General features: G+C 45.6%; 1 protein-coding gene across 2 annotated transcripts in view; it reads left to right on the forward strand.

Annotated features, from left to right (window-relative positions):
• Positions 1-404: 404 nt before the first annotated feature.
• The window catches only part of HLF (HLF transcription factor, PAR bZIP family member), a 49,960-nt gene continuing 26,670 nt past the window's right edge, over positions 405-23,694 (forward strand). For both annotated transcript variants that reach the window (XM_049636459.1, XM_049636460.1), the window contains exons 1-2: positions 405-920; positions 3,082-3,417. In XM_049636459.1, coding sequence (XP_049492416.1) covers positions 806-920; positions 3,082-3,417 — 451 coding nt within the window. In that variant the 5' untranslated portion in view covers positions 405-805. The remainder of the gene's footprint in view (positions 921-3,081; positions 3,418-23,694) is intronic.

The following is a 23,694-nucleotide window of genomic DNA, read 5'->3' on the forward strand; positions in this document are numbered from 1 at the left end:
TGTGTGTGTGTGTTTAACTTTCCACGTTGTTCTCAGGTTGAAAACTACTGAAAGAAATTCCTCATTTCTCTTCCTAACCTGAAAAAGTTGGGTTCTTAGCCCAGGTGGGTGATCCAGGGATCTGGCACCTGTCTCTTTACTGCAGCTCAGCGCTGCATGGCCTTGGAAAATCCGCGCGCGCGACGACGCTAAACACGTGGCGCCGGGGCGGGCGGGGCGGGCGGGGCAGGCGGGCGGGGCCGCGCGTGGCCCCGCCCCTGCACGCCTATCGGCGCGCGGTGCGGACCCTGACGTCACTCTTGTCAGGGCCGCGGCACATGGGCCGCCGGATGCGCTGAGCCCGGCGCTGCGGGGCCGCGGAGCGCGGGGGAGCAGCGGCCGCCGGCGCGGGGTGGGGGGTGGGGTGGGACGGCGTCCAGCCTCGGGTGCTGGCGCGTGGGGGCCGGGCCGGCGCGGTGCCTTCCGCCCTTCTGCAGCTATCTGCATATTTTTTCTTTCTTTTTCGCAATTTTGAATATTTTGCAGGACGAGGGGTTCAAGGCAGGTGAGAGCATCCTGCACGTCGCCCAGGAGCCTGCGGGCACTTGGCGCGCTCTCCGGGGACCGTCTGCACTGGGAACCCGAAAGTTTTTTGTTTTTATTTTCTTATGCAGATGTATTTATAAAGATATAAGTAATTTTTTTCTTGTCTCCACCGCCTTGAAAGCGAGTACTTTTGGCAAAGGACGGAGGAAAAAGCTCAGCAACATTTTGGGGGGCGGTTGGGTTTTTTTCTTTTTAAAGAAAAACATTTGAGTGCATCGCGATGGAGAAAATGTCCCGACCGCTCCCCCTGAATCCCACCTTTATTCCGCCTCCCTACGGCGTGCTCAGGTCCTTGTTGGAGAACCCGCTGAAGCTCCCCCTTCACCACGAAGACGGTGAGCGCTGCCTTCCTGGCTGCCCCGCTCTGGGAAGAAACGACGCTCCCTGGGGTCCCCTTCCTTGGCTGGGCAACCCTGCTGGAGCATCCATACCCTCCCTCCCTGTCCCCTGGCACCCTATCCCTGCTTTGATGAAATTTGAGGAGCCCACCCATCACCCTCCCTCTTCCCCCAAAAGGGGGATCCCCTCACTGAGGAACGTTTAATATAGCGCTGGGACAGACCCAGGCTCGCCGGGTCCCGGTCCCGCGGCGCAGGTGGGAGTCATAACTTGACAGGTCAGTGTTCCCTAGATTGAGGGTCACCCGCACGCAGAGTGAAACCGCCCGCGTAAGGGCAGAGCTGCCCAGTCTGGGGAGGAGAAAACAGGGGGCCTCGTTTTATTCCGGGGGGGGGGGGTAGGTGGTCTCGCATCGTACCTCGGGTATTGGGATCTTGCTACTGTTTGTGTGTTAGTTAGCATCAGGAACTTGCGAGGCGTGAGCTGAGACGCGTGTTTTCCTAGCGAAGGGTAATTCAAAAAGGGGGGTGGGGGCTGGGGCTGGCGGGGGAGGGGGAGTGGTCTCCGGGCGGGAAGCTGTGCACGCCTCCAGCTCTGACACTTTCCCTGTGCACTTTTCCTGGTGGGAGGGGAGAACGGAGCAGGCTCACGTGTAATCGCGCAGGAGCCTCCTCTGGCTTGAGCCCTTTCTTGGTAAGTCCCAAACCTCCCCAGGCAACCTTGGCTGGAGCGGGAGAGGAGGGGTCGGGAGAGGCGGCGCGGAACTGAGCTGGTGCCGCCAAGGGATTTGTCAGTTGGGCTGATGCGGTTTCATGCCTTCGATATCACAGTTGCAAATGCAAATGGTGCGGCTTCTAGTGTAAAAGTCTTGAAAGATCATTTGGTTACAAAGAGCTTGGGAGTACTCGCATCTTCTCTCCTAGCAGGGGGCAACCTGTTGCATTGCAAGAGTTGAGGGGTTTGGTTCGCCGTCTGCAAAGCAGCTTCCCTCTTAACTCTCCTTTAAGGAGTAGCACTTGGGAGGAAGGTGCTGCCTGCAGTCTTTTGCATCTGTGGGTGTTTTAAGTCAGATTCTCAGGAGATGAGACTAGAGGATTAGAATGGATGGCAGCGGAGGCTGTGTTTCTCTGAGGAAGAAACTCAGAAGCCAGATTCCCTGATCCCAGATTCCACCCGCGCCTGAGTACTAGAATGGGCAAAATCCAGAGCACTGTTTAAAGACGTCCTGGGGTGAGCGGTTCTTACAGGTAGGACATAGCTGCATACCTCCCTTATAGGTATGTAACGAGCTTTCCAATAGCTGTTCTTTTGACAGATTGCATACATGTATAATTTTTGTGAATTGGATCGTATTTAAGCCTTTAGGGAAGAGGAGGAAGAAAACACTTAAAAAACAAAAACAAAAACCTCCTTTTGTAAAATGCAAGGTGCCCCAGCAGCTTTAAAAGCAAACCTATGTGGGTTCCGGCAGTTCTGTTTTCTCCTCTGCCAATGTGAGGCATTGGTCAAGTTCCTTCAAGTCTCAGAGCCTCTATTTCTTCATTATAAATGGGGACAATAGCGATTTGCAGATTTATTGTGAGATTTTTGGACATAATTTATGGAAGGAAGCAGGTATATAGTATGTGCTCAATGCATGGTTTCAGAGGAGGGTGGAGAGTCCCTGCTTTACCAAAATTAGAATCCCTAGCTCACTGGCTAAGTCTGAATGACCTCATATTGTTACTGTAATGAATTTCCTGGAAGAGAAACCATGCCTGGCTATTGGCTGTTTTGTTAAAAATCACAGCCATTGTATATAACTGCAGGTGTTACTTTGCCACTGTAGATCTGAATTATTTGTCCCCTCCAATAATGTACTGAAAACTGTGTTCCTTTGTTTATATTCTAGATCAGTCTGTAACCCTGTCCCAAGGACTAGTGCTTTCTTTCCAAAGTAAATAGGAAGATGTTGAAAAACAGGCAGAGATCCATGTCCTGTCTGAACTTTTAACTCTAGATCCACAAAAGCCAGCAGCCCAAGAAGATCCCCTGGGTTTGTGAGAACGGTTTGAAGGTGGTGTTTTGTAGCAGAGGCCAGGAGGAGTGATTAAAAAAAAAAAAAGCCACTTTTTTTTTTTTCCCTTTGTTAAGTCCAACTTTCCCTCATTTCTGCAGCATTTAGTAAAGATAAAGACAAGGAAAAGAAGCTGGATGATGAGAGTAATAGCCCGACGGTCCCCCAGTCGGCGTTCTTGGGACCCACCTTATGGGACAAAACCCTTCCCTATGACGGAGATACTTTCCAGTTGGAATACATGGACCTGGAGGAGTTTTTGTCAGAAAATGGCATTCCCCCCAGCCCGTCTCAGCATGACCACAGCCCTCACCCTCCTGGGCTGCAGCCGGCTTCCTCTGCCGCCCCCTCCGTCATGGACCTCAGCAGTCGGGCTTCTGCACCCCTTCACCCTGGCATCCCGTCCCCAAACTGTATGCAGAGCCCCATCAGACCAGGTAAATTCTAAAAAGATTCTCCCTTCAGATGGGGAAGAGGGTGCAGGGGAGGGGCGGGATGGGGATGGCAGAAATATCTTCACGATCAGGGAGACTTTGGCTGGCTCTGAAAGAGGAATCTTGTATTTCACCCACAGCCATGATTGTCCCACATCAGTGAGCATCTGTATCTCCGGGAGAGTCGGCTAAATGCAGATTCTATGGACCTCCCCCCTGGAAATCCTGATTTTTCAGATCTGGGATGAGGGCATAGGAATATGTGCTTTGAACCTGGGCAATTCTGTTGCAGTTGATCCACGGGCTTCAGTTTAAGAAACACCAGCCTACAGTTAATGGTTTGGATATGTAGGCACCTCTCTATCTCCTCTCCTTCCCATTCCCCTCTTTCCCAATACATGATATAGGACCTTGATGAATGATGCGGGTAGGCTCTCTCTAAGGCTGTGGTTCACCTGTGTTCATTTCTGTCTCGTCTGAAGGGAAAAAAAATGTGAGTTAGGGGTGGGGGGCCGATCACTTTTTCATCCTTTTCCTCTTGTGTTCTCATTGAGAAATTGAGTCTACAAGCACCTCTCACTGTAAGTGTGGCTTAGCCTTTCTCAGGGCCAGAACTCTATTATTTCTATAAACCAGATTGTTCTTATGGATTTTTTTTTTTCATTTTCACCTGTTTGTCATACTGAACCCATGTCTATCAAAGCCCACAAGGTCAGCTGTAAATGGTGTTGAAATATTACACAGAAACATCACCCAAAATGTCCAGTACTTCAAAACCCATGGCTCGGTGCTCAGACAGAGACACGGTTTGAGGTGGCTCAGCCCTGGCTTTATGCTGTTAGTACTCTGTAGTGCAAAATGAACAGGAAGAAAGACCATTTCACGTGCACAGGTAACCAGGAACAAAGATTCAGCCAGATAAATTGTCAGGAAGGTCACTGAGCTGAAGGCCTTTGCTGCAGGGGAAGACAGAAAGCAGGACAATGGGGGATTTGTGCTTGAGATCATTCCTGAACTCTGTGTCTTCACCTCGCATAGAATTTATGTCACATGCAGAGCAAGATTAAAATGGAAGGAAATGATGCAAAGGAGGAAGAAAACACCCCTGCCTTGAAATATTAGTATTGGATTTAACATCTTTCTGTGCTGGCCCCCTGCTCTGAAACCTACTTTGAATGATAACTCAAAGCCACTGGCTAGAATGGAATTAAGTCTTAACTTCTGACCACTCCAGGAGCTTGCAGAAGCTTGGGAACACATTCCTTGATGTGACCCCAAGCCCTAGTTTCCTGGAATGGACAGTGCCATGGTTTTGTTTCTTTCCAGGAACAGATAGTGAGTGAAATAACATTTAAACCAGGGAGAAGGGGCTGGAGCCCCAGTGAGAAGGCGCCCTGTATCTCAGTCACTCTACTCTGTAGAATGAGATTTAACTACTTTGTAGCTTTAGAAAGTGATATTACCTCTCAGGGCTTCAGTTTCCCTTCCCTTTGAAGGATATAATTTTTATTTGATTGGGTTAGTGTGAAAATTATATATAATATACATAAATAGTCAAATAATTACTAATAGTTGTCACTGTTATTATCTGTGTCAATTTTTATCATTGATTTCAACCCTGTCTTAGGAACAGTTGATAACCCTCCTCCCTTCTGGAGAGAAATAACAAGAGATTTTGGCCGATAGTTATTGGATTGGTGTGTTGCAGCCTTAACACTTATACTCAATTGACAAGTATTTCTCCACCCCCTGACAAATACAAGATGTGTGCCATGTTAGAAGTATTGTATTTTTTCCGAAAAGACACGTGAACAGTGGGTCCCCAAATCTTGGTTCCTACTGACAATCAAGAATTAAGGTTTGAAGTTTGGAGGCTTTCTTAGAAGTCATTTGTCAGAGCTTGTTAGAATCGGTAATTAATCAGTGACTCAAAAACTTGGGATGCCCCAATCAGATTTGTAATCCACAACAAAGGGCTTCTGAGTTTCCACAGAAATCATTTTGTCAGGTGACAGGGGAAAGGTACCAGGATCCAAGGGGGAACTGGAATCTAGAAATAAGTTCTTCATTTAAATGTGTTTTTGTTGTTGTTATTGTTTTGTTTTGTTTTTGTTTTTTGGGGTTTTTTTTTGTTTTTTTGTTTTTTTTTTGGTAACAGAAACATACTTCAAAATAATCTTCTTTTTTGAATTGGAAACTCAGTGATACTCCTAACAAGAAGGGAAAAAAGCTAAAGGTCTTCTTCAAATACCAAGTATAGAGACAATGACACTCTGCTGTAACAACTTGTACAGGGTTGGTCATTATAAAGATTATGTGCAAAATAAAAATCTAAGGGATGTGGACTTGACGGATGGTATGTCACCAACAAAACTGAAAAGGAAGACGGTTCTTGGTTTTTCCATGTAATCACAGTAGAGACCAGAGTAGACATGCCAAGTGGATCTTGAGGAAAGGGAGTCCTCAGAAGGCAAGAGCACAGGTGTAGCCTTGAGCATTCTGGGAATTATATTATTTCAGTCTAGACCAAGATTTCCCAACCTTGGCGCTGGTGAGGCTTCAGGTAAGTCTTTGCCATGGGCCAGTGTCCTGTGCGTTGTTGCATGTCCCACAGCATCCTTGGTTCCTGTCCCTTAGATGCCAGTCACACACCACCCCCCACCCCCAGTCACTGCTACATGTCCCCTGGGACACCCCTGTTGAGAACTTTCAATTGGGGCAGCAAATTGGTGTAGTTATCCTGGGCACGACTCAACATCCTGTCACATACACCCGGATGCTTTTTGCCTCCTGTAACACTTACTGGCAAAACTTTTGAGAAGGTCAGGAGGCATTATGTTGCCAAGAAGAAATATCATGTTAATAAAGCATAGTTCTATGCTGTTAGTTGATAAAGCTATGACATCCAGCGAATCAGGAGGTAATTACAAAACAATTTTATTGAACATTTGCTTTCTGTATTTGCTCAGCATGCATCTTTGAGTTATGCTCAGTAGCATTGTGTCATTAGGGCCACCTGTCTGGTTGAAAGGAAATTAAGCCATGAGCTGACAACTACTGCATTTCTAGGTCTACCCCAAGTGTCTTGGAACGACAAGGTGAGCGTTCTTCTGAATTCTCTTACTGTTCACCATGACTGCCCCCCGACCCCTTTTCCTGCTTTGTGCACTCGTCCTTGTTCCTCTGTCTACTGTCTGATCAAAGGATAAATCAGATATCCAAAGAAATCCAGTTTCCCTGAAGTAACTCAGGAATCTGTCGAAGCCTCCTGTGGCTATGGGGTGATGGCCAAGCCTTCTGGTTGACATCTTGATGAAAGCAGAGTGCTGGTTGCTGGATGCTGTAGCCACCTGCACGGTCTCCTCTGTCATCTGAAGGGCAGCATCCCAGATGGTCTGGTCCCAGGTCAGCCGAGATGGCAGGAGTCATCCTGACGGCTTTGCTGTTTGCCTTTCAGATGCTATCAGAGATAGTACCCAGGAGTGTTCTCCTGGAGGTATGTCCTGGGTACTGGAAAAATAAGAATCTGTTTGCCCGGAGAATTGAGCGATTGCTTTAAGGACAGCAGTCCCTTTAGGGAAAGTCATCTGTAGCAGACAAAGGCAGAGTTATTTTTAAATCACATGCTTGTAAAGCCAGATTTGAAATCGTTTCCTCTGGTGGTTTTTCTTTGAATAGCTTGGGGGTGTCCTACCACTGTTAGACCCATATTCGGCTGAGAATTAAGAAGGCTGTCTTTCTAGTTCTGGGCACAGACACCGGGTCATGATGAAGGCTGACAGAGTGAAGTGAAAATCTTTCTATGTGGTGGTGTGTAGGAAGAGGAAGGCGTAAGCGGGTGGTATAAGCAGAGTGGGGAGATGGGGGAGAACCCATCATACCTTTGCAAGATGGAATTTGTGTTCTGTTTCTGCTGACCTTCCTTTGTGCTAAGGATTTGGCACAGAAGGAACCTGCTGGCCCTGGGATCTGGGTAATGACAGAGGGGAGTTCTGTGCTGGTGGTTCTGGGATTATGGGAGGTCCTGCCCAGGCAACAGGATTCTCTTGCTTTTCTCAACATCATGAGAAGAAGCTTCAGTTTCTCCCTCCCTGTGAGGGCATGTGGTTCTGTGTTTTCCCACCCAGCACATTGGTAGGTCTGTAGGTTGGGAGCATCGTGATTGATCGTTGCTGTGCACTGTGCCTCAAGTATCTTGGAAGTGTTTTACATTCATTGGGATCAAGGACATCATCAAGGGGAGAGAGTCCAGCTTTCTTTGGAGGCAGGCAGATTTTTTTTTCTGTTTCTTGTTAGAGTTTATCTTCCCCCCCACACCCTATAGAGGACAGACTTGCCCTATTTTGCTGGGTTTGACCTGTTGTGACATTCCCAGGATAGTGTTCTAGTCTCCTGGCAAGAGGTATTTTCAGATAGGTATGGAAAGCTGGGTGGCGGTTCAGAGCATAAGCCCTGGACCTCGGGGGGCTTGGGTTCACGTCCTGGACCCACACTGGCCTGCTATGCAACATAGTGTTAATTTCCCTACCTCTTTAAGCCTCAGTTTATGTGTCTTTGGAATGGAGATGATAGACCCCTCCCTTGGGGTTTTTGCGGTTAAATGAGGTAACGCCTGACAGAGTTTGACACCGTGTATGGCACATGAATACTCAGTGCCTGGAGCTGTTGTTCTGATGTCAGTGGCATGGGAGCGGGGAGAGAACTCAACTGGATTCCCAACCCCTGTTCTCCGTTTAGGGATTTGTTTCATCCAGTCCCCTTCTCTCTGCAAAAATAGGACATGCATTTTTTTTTTTTTCTCCAGCATGCCTAATCCTTATTCTGTGTAGCCTGCTTGACTTTTCTCCTTCATTCTGGGTTAGGACAAGTGACTTCCTGGTGTTAACCCAGCAGCATCGCTTCTGGGTTAGCAGCTCCTGGTCTGCCAGTATGGAAACAGCCACTCACTCCGTGCCCAAGGCCCCCCCCGCCCCCCGCCCCAGCTCTCGTGTGAACCCTGACAACCCTGGCCACCTGCCTGCGTGACCGTGTGCTTCAGGCACGTGGCTGTGCCCCGTCGAGCTTGCCCAACCCTGGGTGGTGTGCTGGCTTGCTTCCATCCCCCACCCCAATCCTTGCTTCTCCTCCCAGGCAAACTATGGCAAGTGCCAGCAAGAAATTGTAATCCCGACCCTGGCAGGAGAAAGCTGAGCTCTGTAGGGCAGTTCATATGCAGGAAGCCAGCTCGGTCCAGCATTGTAGCCAGACCCCAGACTCGGCCCTCTCTCCTGCCTGCCTGCCCAGCAGCCCTGTCTTCTCTGCACCGCCCTGGCGGGCGGATTCCTGTAGGCCAGCTCCTGCCAAGGGTCTTGGCACAGTCTTCTGAGTTGAGCACTGTGCCTACCAGACTAGAAAAATAGCAATATGAAGACAGAACTAGGTAGGGGAGAAAGAAAGGGGTGGGGAAGGTGGGAAGAGAAAAGCATTGATAACATCCTGATGTAGAAAGCCAGAGGATGAAAAGACAGCGGTGATTTATTAGGTTTCTCTGGAACCCTCTTCTGCAACCGGACTAATTTAATTACTCTTACCCAAGAGCCTTTTTTTTTTTTTTTTTTTTAATGTCTCAGCAGTGAAAATGGAGGGAAGAGGGAAAGTAGCAGGGGAAGTAGTAAGATTAAAAAAAAAAAAAAACATTGGGAAAAAAACATGAGAGGGACAGGGAGATACAAGGTCTACATTGGATTCTGTAATGGAAATGGTTGAGAATATTGTTCATGTATTATATTTGATATTATCCCAGCAAATGTCTTGACCTGAAGCCATGAAACCATTGTTTTGGAATAAACTTAATTTTCCTTAAGGCCTAGGTGCTCACCAGCTTACTGTTCACGGCATCCGTGAGAATGCCCAATGTTTGGGACCACTCTCTACCGGCAATATAGCAAAGTTTTAGAGCTTAAGATCCAATAAACAAACAAACCTGGGTGTAAATCTTGACTGCCCTGCTTGCTTGTGGTCTCAGGCAGATCACTGAAATGATTTCCCATCTGGAACTTTGAAATAATCTCTGGATTGGCCTCATGGGACCGTGGAAGGTCCTGTGAGCCGGTGCGTGTAGAGTACTCGGCACAGTGCTTTGCACACAGTAAGTGCTCAATAACAGCTGCTGTGTGTGGCATTCTCATTACCATCTGATCTCCTTTCTCAGAGGAGGACCTAGCGTTTGTCTCCAGGCAGGTCTGTATACGCTTCCTTTCCTAGCCCATTAAGGCCTCTGGTCAAGGCATTTGAATCTCTCCTCTGCTTTTCTGCCTAGTCTTGCTTACCCCACTTAGCCTCTGAGTTTTAGGTAACCGGGGGTAGCTAAACTGTAACCTGTATGCATTCCTCCTTGCTCACGAGGTGAAAACTGAAACAAACAAAATGCAGTTCAAATAAGTTCCTGATTAGAAGGCTTCTCAGTGACATATTTGCAAGTAAAATCCATCAGTTGATGTTACTATTGAATTTTTAATAACAGGCATTAAGTAATTACACTTGAAGACAATATAATGACCTCAGGAGTAAAGAAAGTAAAGAAGCTGTAAGGCACGTTATGTTGCGGGAGGAGGAGAGAGGTCTAGTTCATCCCCTTGCTCACAGGCAATACTTTGCATAAGCATTCCAGAGTAATATTTCCTCTTTCCCCCAAATGCTCCCATACTGGATAAATCCTTACTCTTTCTGCGCCTTCATTTTCTCATCTGTAGGGTAGCATCTTTCTTGGGCTATGTGAGCTTTCTAAAGCTAATGTGCACGAAGGGTCCACTGTGGCACCATAGGTCAGCTCTGTTACTTTCCCCTTTTCTCTGATTTGAAGGTTAGGGAGCAACAGAGGCATTTTTAGGAGCAGTGTGGATGGTTCCCAGAAATAGCATCAGCTTTCAGTCTGTGGTGTGTGCCCTGGGGAAGACAGACAAGGGTACCACTTGGCTTCTGGCCTCAAAGAGATGGCAATTTAGTGGGGAAGATAGAGGTTTTAGGTAAAAGGGTGAGTGACAGGACAGCGTAGCATGTCCTTGGTGCCAAATGATGGGGACCGAGAGGCCCCCAATATCTGCTGAAAAGAGGAGATGGAAGAGTAATCAGGAAAATGAGTAAAGTGTTTAAAAATGAATAAGGGAGCAGGGCAGACACTGTGAAGGGCCAGACCTCACAGGAAGCAGCCAGCGCCCGGGGCAGGAGCGTCTGAGGTACCTCTTCTTGGAAGACGTGGAGCCTGTGTTGGGCCTGGGAATGAGAGGTGTGGAGAGCCGGAGTGGTGAGTGGGCAGCCGGTGCGCGGAGTTGTAGAGGCAGGAACGTCTGCGGGGTGTTTAGGGAACAAGGTGTAGATCCAGTTTGGCTGGTACGGGAAATTCATATGAAGGAGTCGGGGAGAAGAGTCTGGAGGGGCAGGTGCCAGGCAGGCTGGCAGCTTCAGGAGTGCTGGGCTGCGGAGCTTGAACTTTATCCAGGAGGCAGTGGGGAGCCATTGAAGGTTTGCGAGGAGGGAAGTGGCATGTGGACATTTCCAGTTGGGTTCAAGGTTGGATTTGAAACATTTTTAGATACTTCACAATAGTTTCCTCTGGCAAACCGGGACTTCCTTATTATTATTATTATTTTGAAAATAAATACTCTCCCTTGAACATCAAACAGCTTTTCTAAACACAATGTTCTAATGATCTAGGGAAAGTAATTCAAAAACAAAGGGTTTAGGTTTCACTTATAAAGCCCATCATTTTGGGCTTTATGGTTTTAGTGACTGGGGGAAACAGTCTTTGGCAAGGACATAGTTTGAGGGACTTGAATGGTTCAGAATTTAAAAGTCCAAAAGCAGGCCTGGTCTCACAGGAGTAGAAAAATAGATTTTAATAAACCCAACCCATTAACATTCATCACTTTTAAATGCCTCTGTTATAAGCTTACTAGGTTTGCAAACAAGTGTATTGAACTGATTTCTGAGTGTGTTTTGTTTATTGTTGTTGCTGTTATGTGTGTATATATGCATGTGAGAAAAAGAAAGAAAACATTGATGCCTCAGTGATACAAATAGTACTTGATTATAAGTTTACCTGCAGCAGTAATATCAAGCTAAAAATACTTAGCTAAGTTTCTGGCCAACTTATTAATTTTACTCCTGAGAGACAAAGGAATCATTATTACAGTTTTGCATTCTTGAGTCCTGACCTTGTATTTGTGGCTTCCTTCTTTCCTGAAACCGGAATTAATTGCACATCATGCTTAGGTACGGTGGATATGAGGTGTGTGTGTGTGTGTGTGTGTGTGTGTGTGTGTGTGTGTTACTGAGAATGCTGCTAGAGTAAAGGGACTTTGTGTGTGTTATAGGAACAGGGTTTGGGGGATGGGATGGGGACACCAAATGGCACATGTGTGAAGTGACTCGCCCAAATACCCCCAAAGGGTATTCTGGTATCAGGCCAAGATTGCAGAAAACTGGAGGAGTTGCCCTAACCCAAACCAGTTCACTTGAAAAAAAAAAAAAAAAAAAAAGAAGAAGAAGAGTCAATGTGTGCAATTCCACCTCCAGCTATGTACAGTAGACAATTACAGGACTGTTGGCAGAATTGAGTGTCTGTTGGGGGAAAACCATACAGTACTTGTTTCTGTTAAATTGGCTTCTGGTGGATACATACTCTGTGACTGAAGGTGGAAATTCCTAAAATGTTTGTTTTCCTTCTCTTCTGACTTTTACAAATATCATTGCTGTCTCAACTCCCTACCCATCCAGCTCATAATGAGAATCCAGTCTCACTTTCTTTCCTGAAAAATCAGACAGTTCCCCTGTTCCTCAAGGTTCCTAAAAGTTTTGGTTTTAGTAGTTTAATCTGGGATTTTTTTTTTTTTTTCATTAATGATTCTTTGGAATTTGGGGTCTTATAATGAGAGATGGCTTTGTGGCTAATTAAACCTCTTTCCCTCTCAAATCTTGCCTGGGAGACCGTAGATTCCTAAAAACAATGAGTGCATGCTACAGAAAGATGCTCCAGGGAGCTACAACACTAAATCATCTGTGACAAAATGTTCTCTTAGAATGTGGGATTGCATAAATGGATCAGCAAAAATAAGTGCTTTGGCAGAAAAATCCTTGAGTGGGGAAGAGCAATGCTTTCTTTTCTAATTAGCTCTGGGTTTAACCGTCTGATTTGATGTGTTTGCTGTGGAATCCAGGCCCGGACAGCTGAACAGAGAAGGAAAGTCTTGTTGGTGCTCTAGAAGTGCTTCTGCACTTAATGGAAAGAGTTAAGAAGCGAGGCTGTCCATTCATGCACAGTAAATGCCTGTTGAATTGAATGGGGAAAGGGAAGGTTTGTTTGGGGAAGGATCCCCCTGGGACCAATGGGAATCCATGCTGTAAACCAGATGAACAAGATCATCTAGATATGGAGTAATCAGATTACCCAGATCAGAGATCTCAATGCTCCAAGATATGGAGAGTGGCAAACAGTTAAACTCCATCTGCCTTGAGACTTAGTTCACCTTAGAATGGATTCATTATTCTGTGGGCTGGGCTTCATTAGTTAGTATCACTAAGAAGATTATGGAGGCTTTTACTAGAGAAAAGTTTAAAAATAGGATGGGGATCTCAGATTCAGCCAAAATAATACTGTTTTTAAGAGACCAAAGGCCACTGAGAGATTTAAAGAGAAGAGAGTGATGATATACTGTGTACAAATAGAGAAATGCAGCCTTGATAGACTTTCTGAGGATAAATTTCTAGAACTGACAATAAGAATTTCACAGAACTTATTTCATTACAATTGATTTCTTTTTTTTTTTTCCAATTGATTTCTTTATATTAATACACTTTCCCAAGGGAGGTGGGGGTCTTTTTTCCTGTAGAATCCAATGTATGTTTATTTCAAATGGCCAGTAACCACCTGGATGATTTTTAAAATAGTATATACATCCGTGTCAAAAAATAAGTATTTTTTAGCATTGTAAGTGAAATTTACTCAAACAGAACAGACCATTTAGCGGCATTTAGTTACTGGATTCCTTACAAGTTTGAAGATGAAAGAAATTTCACTACTACCAAACCTAGGTGTGAAGAAACAATTTGAATTTACTTATATTCTGTTTCTCTTTCTACCCTTAAGCCTTCCTGATAGTCACATCGCATTGATTCAGATTTTATAATTACTTGATCTTTAATTGATTAAACAGAAATTTACTTTTTTGTCTTCTGTATAAAGAAAGATATTGGGGCACCTGAGTGGCCCAGTTGAGTGTCTGACTGTTGATTTCAGCTCAGGTCATGATCACAGGGTCATGGGATCAAGCCCCGCATCAGGCTCTGTGCTGGGTGGGGAGCCTGCTTAAGATTCTCTCTCTCCCTCTGCCCTCACCCCCACCTCTCAAAAAAAAGATAGCCCCCAGTAGGTTAATTATGCCAGTATAATCTTAGGCACGTTTAACTTATTTGAGTTCAAAGTAATCTTTAAACATCTTCTCCGTGTGTGTATAAATTGATGTTCGTAACCACAGTGTATATTAGTGAACTGCAAGAGAGTGTCTGTCCTTTGGACATTTGTGGCTGTGTGGATCCGTGTTCCACCAAATTGTTGCTGTTTATCTTTCTCTGCCTCCCTCCCCCATTTGCTCTGCCATGCTTTTCTTTTATATTCATAAACTTAAATTTCCATATACAGGAAGTACGTGGGACCAAAAGAGGATTTTTGTTCATTTACCTACCAACAGAGGGGATGTCCTAGACCAATCCCCTTGCAAGGATGGTTTTTTTTCTTGCATCTGACTAATGAAATAGTCATCTATTGGAGCAACTTCCTCTCATGTTCCCCTTTCTACATCAAAGGGCAGCATAACGTGGGGGTTAAACCTCTGGCCTGAGCTTAGATCTTGCCTCTGTAACTCTTCTGCCTTTGAATTTTCCTTTGTAAGTTGGGGAGATCACACCTGTGCCAGAGGATCCCTGGAGGAGTAAATGAGGTGATAACATGCAAAGCACTTGACTGGTGCTCAATATATGAGTGGGAGCTTTCATCACTTGGATCTGTATTCTGCTCTTTCTTTTCCTCTGCCTCCATCTTCATCTTACGGACACTCAAGTAGGAGTGACTCTTGTGCTACAGCAGCGATGGCCTGGAAATGGCTCCCCACCTCCCATGTCATTGTAGGGAAGAAAGGGTAATGATGAAGCAGAGTGGCTGAGCATCCTGTGTATTGACTTCTGTGGAAAGATCTATCCACCTGGAAACCCCTGTTGTGGTCCTGTAACCGTGTAACCACCTGCTTTCTTGGGTGGCTCTGCTAAAAGATGTATGCTTCACCAGCCAGGGCTGTGTATTTCATCTCTGTCTCCCACCATCCTCCGACCCTGTGCCAAAAAAAAGAGCTTGAGGGGAGAAAGGGACAAGTGGAACTTACATACATGTCTTTTGGGGCTCTCAAGCCTTTCCAACATGCTGTAAGTATTGTGAGCTGGGTTTCTTCTTTTTTTTTCTTTGGTGACACCTTTGGGCCATGTAGTGAAGAATTACCAGTCCCCCTAGTTGTGGGTGATGGGCTTCGGGGTAGGGAGAGGCAGGATTATGGGTCTCCAAAGGTAGCCCTCTTCCTGGCCTGCCATTCCCCCCAGTGTAAATCTCTTAGATACTTTCTTCTTAACTCCCCCTACAAGATGGTAAAGTGTGTTTCACTTTACCTTTACCAGGGAGGTCCCCAGATAGGAAAAATGGACCCTTCTGTTGAAAGAGAAAGGGAACATGAGGAAATTGAGAAAATGGAGAAAAGTATGAAAGTAGTTTTTACACAAAGGAGACAATGTGATGTTGATTAATTTAAGAATTGGGATTAACCTGATATTACTTTGTTTTTCAGCCCGATTAGAGATGTGGAGCTCTTGGCATGGGTCTTGATATAGTACATTGTGTACTGTACATACGGGTGTGGCAGGATAAAGCTTCTCAAGGTACAACAGTCCTGTCTTAAGATTAACAAAGTACATCAAACTAAGCAAGATTTCCCCCTCTTGATTCCAGCTAAGACTCCCTGAGCATATTTTTACATCTAATGAAGTATCTCTGAGCTTTCATAAAAGAGTGGGCACAATGCTCCTAAGTTTAAATCAGCTAAATGCATATGAAATCATAGCAGTACCCATTATGTGTTACAGCCGGGATGGCGCTAAGCACTTAATGCAAGAGGTTGTAGGAAATCAACTCATATTAGAAATGATGTCGGTTCCTGGAATTTAGTGTCTCCCAAGAGGATTGAATATTGTGGCGACATCGCCAAAGTGTGTCTTCTCTTTTCTTCATCAGCCCTTCCACTCTGATTACAGGCAGCTTAAAAATAAATTTGGGCATGTCTCGGTGGCCAAAAACCATGGAGATCAGGATGAAATCATTTTCAAGGCAGAAATAACAAGCTTTGATAAAGATATTCAAAGAAACACAGTCTAATAGCATAAGCACGTCGTGGTTAGACCCTTTAGGCACTAAATTAAATTGGATTTAGAGTCAGAGGTCTCCTGAGAAGCCATGATACCTTGGGTAAGTCACTTAAATTATGAGCCCCCCCCCCCCATTTCCTCACCTGGAACATGGCAGCCAATTACAGGATTATCATGAGGGTTAAATTACATTAAATGGTCTAGTCAGTGAACGGACCTGGGATTGTTAGCACTCAGTAAATTTTAATTCAGAGTGAGAATCTGGTATTTAAAGATTACTTCCTAAAAGTAATCTTTAAATAAATATAAAGATTGTAGTTCAGTCTCTGGACTCTCAGTCCCAGATTTCTGTGTTGTTGGACTGAGTCTTTGCAAAGCCTCAGGTGCTTCTCTAGGTACATGAGAAGATTTACTTATTTATAGTCCCAGCTCTGCTATTAAGTGTCTTAAGCAAGTGGTCAACCTCTCTGGGTTTTACTTCTTCAACTGTAAGATGAGAATAATCTGTGCCTTTCTTATTTACAAGTATGTCATAAATATAACATAAGTTAACCAATTAGAAAATTGACCAAACTAAATTCAAATTAAAGTGTAAATTGGGTTAGCATTCTTATTTCCATTGGGTTTTAGGTGGCAAGAGGAGAAAACATGTGGCAACAATTTGAAGGTAGGTCATTTACACAGAGCACTGAATTTGGAGTCTACCAAGTTGAGGCTCTAGGGCTAGTTTACCAGGATTGGGTTGTATGTCCCTGGTCACTGAAGTTCTCAAGGCCTCAGTTTTCTTACCTGTAAAACATGGGTGCTATTTTTAGCTTGATGACTCTGCTCTAAGACTCCATAAGCTGGAAGACTAACATTCACACTTTGGTGGAAAAGAATGCAAAGCCTCTTGGGTTGATGGTGCTGCTCCCAAGCAAGTAGATGGATTAAGAATCTGACATTCTGCCACTCGTAAAGAGTGATGGAGTTTAAAAACTAAAGCTGAAAAGCAAAAGACATTTGACACCTTTGGGGAAAAAACTCAACAGCACTCAAGCTAGTTTCTTCCTTAAAAATGGTCTTCATTCTGAATGGGAACCACTGGCTTCTCTTTGGTATTCAACATATCTGAGTAACCCTGGAGGCAAATTATCTGGCTGGAATTATCGCTCCAAGATTTGGATTTTTTTTTTCTAGCAGTGTTTTATTAGCCAGACAAAATAATTTTTTAAAAAGAGCAAAAAAACCAAAAACAAAAACAAAAACAAACTCCAAAGGCCACAGCTAGCTCTTTTGATGGCAATGTCTCTAGAAGGGCAGTAGCCATCTCTGCTTTTGGCTTGCTCCTCTGCATGTCTGGACTCAGATTTGTAGGGACCCCCCTCCCAAATCCATGTCAGTAGGTTTCACCTCCCAGCTGGCTGCTGTGGGTTGGTAGGTGCCTTGAATGTCATCATGAAAGACTGAAGCTTGGTCTGAGCTCAGCGGAAAGAGTTCTGTGATGAATTAGGGATGTCTGCCATAGGCTTAGGTGGGACAGTATTTGTGCCAGGTATTTGCTGTCCTGACAGAGCAAGTTGGGAAGATCCTTTAGTACTGGTCCCTCCACTGGGCAGAGGATCAGGGACTCGGGCCAGTGCTCTTTCTGGTGTCCTGGAAGAGTGTTATTCCAAGCCCCTGGCACTACTATTTCGTTCTCTGCAGGAGGCTTATTCTGGTTAGTTTGATAGAATAGAAGAAGGGAAGACTATTGATTCTGCACCATGGTCACAGGACAGGAATTGCAACATGGACTGAAGTTGTAATTCCAACAGTCCCCATCAGGTTCCAGTAGATACTCCAGTGGAAGGCGGACTTGGGTGGGTGCTCACTGCTTCAGTGAAGGCTGCCACAAACCACCGAGCCTGGCAGGCTGTGGCCAGCGGTCACGGCTGCGGATTCCCTGGAAACCTGGACCTTGGAATGGCCAGGAGGCTGGGCCCCCCAGTGCTCCACACTGCGATTCCTGACGTTTAAAACAGAAGTGGCCCCATCTTCTTTAAGAAGGCATTGGAGAATTTACCAGTCTGCTTAGGCTTGGGATGACCTTCCGTTACCTGTGCTAATGGAACCAATATTCCACGTTTATTTCTCACCAGTTTTAGAATGAGCTTTATGTTTTGGTGCTGTTGATCTGCTTTCCTGCTGATGTTTGAATCCATAATGCTTCTTGCAGCCCCCTGCCCCATTATGCTTCCCACAACCAGCCAGCCTCTCCCAGTTTTAGATCCATGCCCTGCACCAGTGGACTAATAACAGTCGCATTTTATTGAGAACTTACTATGTGTTCCCTGGGATCAAGGTCACTGTGTGACAAGGGGTGGGTCCAAGAGTGTGTGAGGCAGTGAGGTGAAGTGAGGTTAAACATTGTGGAGAATATAGAAAAGAGTGGTGTGAGAGAGTTCGCCGAGAGTGGACCTGACTTCCTCTGCTACTGTGGTTTCCTCTTGTTTCCAATGACTGCACTTGAGTTCTGCATACGATTAACTTTCAATTATCCTGAGGCCGATTAACTGGTTTGCAGATTAACCAAGGTGAAGGCTCACCTGGGCTTGGGAGGTGCTCATCAACTCAGCTGCTCCAAAATTAGCTGGTTATGGCTGATTGCCTGCCCATGGTCAAGGAGCCTGGGGGCTGGGCTGCTGCAGGGGAGGGGATCGAAGGAGCAATGTCTTCTAGGACCTTCTACTCACTTCAGCCAGAGGAACCCATTGGCCTGTAAAGTCCTGCAATCCCCAGAATAATCGCTGAGAGGTTCAGGGTACTCTGCCCCTGGTACCTCCAGCCTCAACACACTCTCCAAATTGGGAAGATGAAATTGGCCAAAGGACATAGTGAATTGGAAAATTCTGGAGATTAAGTGATCTACTGTGTTGAAAGGAGGCCCAATGAGCAGGGGTGGCTAATACCCCCTTTTCTTCCTCAGCCTGTGTACCTCCTGCCCAAAGATGTAGATTGACAGGCCTGAGGCACTGAGCAATGCATCCCTCTTGAGGTCAGAGGAGGCCAAGGCCACAGGGGCCATGAGGCAGGAGTTGTCCACAAAAGCAAGCCATTCATGGTTCAGGCCTTCCCATGGTGATTGTTGTAGTTACTTATGAGTCCCTCCCCATGGTTGCCTGGGTTCATGGATAGTTGACTGCATTTGCTGGGCCCCTGGGGGGTGAGGGAGTAGAAGTATGTGTGTTTGCCACACCTTACACCAGATCCGAATATACACAATTTAACCTAGGAGTCAAACTGCCGTATTTGGGGTAATCTCAATTTTGGGGGGAGGTGCCAAGAGTCCCAAGTATACTCCAAATCTTGAGAAAGTGTCCGTGAAGGCCTACCAAGAAAGCATAAATATTTGTATAGGATTATGTTTGATGGGATTCCATGGATTACATTTATTTTTTAAGCAGCATTCACCTGAGCACCTGACTTGGCTTTTCCTCTCTGACTCTGTTCTCATTTTGCATTCGCCAGGCCTGGAATGCCTTGCCTGGATACAACTGAGTTTGCCGGCAACTGCAGTCCCTTTTTGGCCAGGCCCATGGGTTTCCCTGGGTCCTTCTCCCTGGCTCACGTTTCCCTAGGGCTGTTGGTGTGTACCGTCTAGAGATCACATTTTATTAACACAAAGAAATCTGCTTGGGCTGCCTGGCTCTTGCAGTCACGTGGAGAGAAATGTGCTCCTTTGGTACACCAGCCTGCAGCTCTCTGTGCAAAATACAGTCAAGAGCTGGGCACTGGGCCAAGCTTACATTTCACTTTGGAACACACTTTCACATCACTCCTTGGCAGAACATCCACGGCAGTGTCTATTTGGGGAGTAAGTTAGAGAAGTGTTGTTTCCCTCTTATGAGTGTAGAGAGATAGGACCTTTAAAAAATATTTGACTTTTCCCCATCTTTGCCATCTTCAGGGTGCCCAGGTATTAAGGCGATCCAACCAAACATGGAAGCTGTGTCTCAGTGGCATCCCATCCCTCCCACCATATCTTGTTTCCCTTGCTAAATCGGTAAACATAGCCAGGACCGCCTGGGACAGAGAAACTTAGGCCAAGGTAATAACATCAAAACCAAAGTCCTGGAACTCTTGAGTAAACTAGTTACCCTCCCAGATAAAACAACTTTGTTGTCCAAATCTTTCTTTCCAAAGATCTAAGACTTTCAAATGTTGGTCCAGGGCCAACCACTGAAGGAAGGAACTTCAGCTAGCCTCCTGGAATGGCAAACACTGCTAAAATAAACAAATGGGCCTCTTCCATTCAGTTTTCCCTCACTGGTCTATTTTTATTTATCCCCTTCCCCCACCCCGTGTACTTTACTGCTTTGTAATACCCCACCCCCCTTTCTCTACCTCTGTTTCCTCTCCATCTTACTCCTCTCAGAGACCAAGCTGATCATTTTGCCTTCGGGAAAACAAATATCTTAATTTCAAAAGGAGGACTCCGAGAAGAGAGGTGATACGCTTCTTTTGGTCTATCCCCTCATACTCAGTTATTATAGATGGCTGCCTAGCGCCTGACTTGGGCTTGAAAATAAAGTTGGTTCTGGAATTTTCAGCTCTCCTTAAGAAAGATCAAAATGATTTGAAAGCAAAGATTTATGGGAATAATGCTAACTTCTCCTCTCTCGATGAAACAGACCCCTCTTGTAACAAATGACTGAAAATAAACTCTTCCTTTCCGGTCATGCCAACCCATAAATTTCATAGGGATTTCCCAAGTGCTGAGCCTTATTCTGATTCTAGTGTTTTCTGCTTTGGACTGTTGCTGTCAGTACCATGGAGCCAAGCAACAGTGAATCTAGATTTAAAGAAACGTTTTCCAGCAAGGTGCATATATCAGGCTGCTGCTTCATAGGACAGGCCACCCATGGGAAGCCCCTCATTTGTAAAAGAGGCCCAGAACCTCAGGGACCAAGCTGCAGCCTCCTGCTGGTCACCTGGGGAAGCCTTTGCTTACTCTGCAGAAGGGAGGTGACAGAAACCCATTCCACCTGTCTCAAAAACCTGCTGGTAATTAGCTTTCAAAATAATGCCAAGTCCTCACATGGCTAGTAGATGCACACGCTCCTTGGGGGGGTGGAAAGAGTGCTACTTCACAGAGTTAGACCGTTGCGATCACATTAGTCATTCCAGGCGAGGTCAGAGAAGGTTATTGGAGAGATGGAAGTCGCCCTGCAGTTTCAAAGAGGTCTCCTGAAAGTATTGAGAAATAGTTGAAGTTCAGAAGTTTATTTGAAGCTTTGTTCCCCTTCCCCTGATAAGCCAGACAGGTAATTTTTAGCCACATTTTCTTTTTTGACAGACCAAAGCTCTAGCACATGATTGAGATGATCTGTAGTCGGCATCAAGTGTCAGTTCTCCATTGCTTGTGTGGATTATCCGTGCGGCATATTGGCCACGGTCAATGTGTAAGCCCTGGCTGGTTGCCATTTGCCACCCAGCCAGAGACCACCTCAAGGCTTCCACCGTGTGCCCTCGCTTGGGGAAGTGTTCAGGGAATGTGATTTCATTTCATAATTAACTGGAGTGATGCACGGTGCATTTCTTCATGCATTATTGTGGCAGGGCAGTTATCACTCAGAATTGGCCGTCCCTGGACTGCTTTGAAAATCCGTAGGTGAATTTGTTGGTCCTGAGTTGGCCTGTCCTCACTCCAGTGTGAGTATTTCAATCCTGCAGGATTTTTTTTTTCATTTTGTGTGAAATGAAGTAGGTGAAGGTGTGTTAAAACCCATCTTCTTGTCTCCCAAAGCACTTCTGTAGATGCATGACTCTGCACTTGACCTTGAGGTTCTCGGACGTGGGGACTAGGCTTTTATCTCCATTGCCTCAGCACGTGCTTTATACCATAGTTGACGTTCAGTAAACATTTGTTGAAATAACAAAGACATTACTTTCATTATAAATGGTTTTAAAAGAGAACTTGTGCTGACTTTAATATCTTCATTGATGCCGACAGAATTGTGCTCAACACGGTGAGTCTTTGCAAAGGGTCAGGATGGCCCTTTGACAGAGCTGACTCAGGGTGGTCTTGGAGGAGGTGAGGTGCAGATATATCCTGCTGCTGACATGGTGATAGCTCCAGAGCTCATCCTGAGGCTTGTGTGAGCTGCTGTTCTATGTGAACGCTTTGCTATTTTCCAACTAATTATTCGATAGTCATGGATGAAGAGTGTTTTCTGACCAGAGCATTTAGATGCTTACAAATAAAAGTGGGTTTTGACCCCCCAGTTTTCCATCCCTTGATGGGAGGCAGAATTGGAAGGCACCAGCTCCAGCCTGCATGTTCCCAGATCACCTGTAAGAGTTCTTAAAACTCATCCAACAGGTTCTTGATTGGGATTTTACCTGGGTAAGTAGAGAAGTTCTATGTTGTGTTGGGGGAAGGGAGAAATGCAGAGAGACTTTTATTTAAAACACCAGCTTCTATTTCTTGGGTCAGTAGACATGGGAGGATGCCTCTGGGTGTGGCATGTTAGGGAGGAACTTCTTTGAGTGTAGGATTTGGTTGGTTTATGGAATGGCTCCATGGAATGGCTCTTCTGCCCATACCAGCCAGCAGTTGGGGTTCACTAAAATAGACATGGTGCTGCTGAAGAGGAGAGGGGCTTCCCAGGTCACTGCCCTGAAGAGTCACAACCCACCACTGACATGTATGTTGCTGGTCTGCTCCACCGGCAGCCACAGGTCAAGAGTTGGAATGGGTTGATCCCTGGCTTTGTGATGTCTTGAACATTCCCTGCAGAATTCATTCTAAGTGCCCTACGTGCTTGCGCCCACACCAGGGAATTTAGCATGAACCTTCTGACAAATGCCCTGAGAGGCTGGACTGTTCCCACATGGGCCGCTGCTATTCAGCTTACTCTGCCTCAGTTTAGTAGTATGTTGGGGGAAAAAAATCACAGCCTTCTCACCAGGGTGAAGCGGCAAAGGTCTGTGGCTAGAACAGTGCAGAAAATCATTCAAACAACTGAGGCATGTGAAGCGTTATTTTGAAAAAGTTCTAAAATACAAAAAATAGTACATAGCAGGCATCCTTCCCATCTCCCAGAATTAACAATTTAACATATTTACCTTATATTGATATACAAACATCATGAACACATTCATCTATGAATTTAAACATTGCAGATCACGTTGGGGTCTTGGGGAACTTTTTAAAAAGAGGAATGTGTTAACTCCTAAGGGAGCACTGAAATAATTCAAAGTCTGTTTTCTCAGGTCTTAACCCCCTCCTAGCACTTTGCATCTATTGTATTAATAAATAAGCCTGTTTTTAGTACAGAAAAAAAAAAGGCCAGGCTAATTCATTAGAAGGCTGCATTCCCTTGGGTTGCGTTTTGTCAGAGGGTGGGAGGGCTGGAGGGCAGCTCTTGGGTGCAGCGCTGGATGTTTCCCTTTGGGATGTAGAAGGAGCGTCCCTTAGCCCCAGAGGCACATCCCTTCCTGCCTCTGTGCTGAAGGAAGAAACAGACCGATACACGAAACCAACATTAAAAGAAGGAGATTGTGCAGCCTGAGGACTTCAGTCGTGTGTTGTGATGCTGGCTCACCCTGAGGACGCAGGGTCCCAGGGGATGCCGGTGGCACACCTATGCCATGTGCAGCTGCTGGTCACTGTGCTTTTTCTCTCCTGACTGATGAAATCCTCAGGATCAGGCGGTCTGCAGTGTGTACCAGTTTTTCTCTGAACGTAGAGCCTCCATCACACAGGATGGGTAGAAAAGAAACGGCACAGTAATAACGAACCCTTCTTTAGTGCTTACTACGGTCTGGGCTCTAGGCTAAATGGTTTACATGTATCATCTCATTAAAACTCCAAACAGC

This window comes from Panthera uncia, chromosome E1 (genome assembly GCF_023721935.1).
Source record: "Panthera uncia isolate 11264 chromosome E1, Puncia_PCG_1.0, whole genome shotgun sequence".
In the NCBI taxonomy this organism is placed as follows: Eukaryota; Metazoa; Chordata; class Mammalia; order Carnivora; family Felidae; genus Panthera; species Panthera uncia.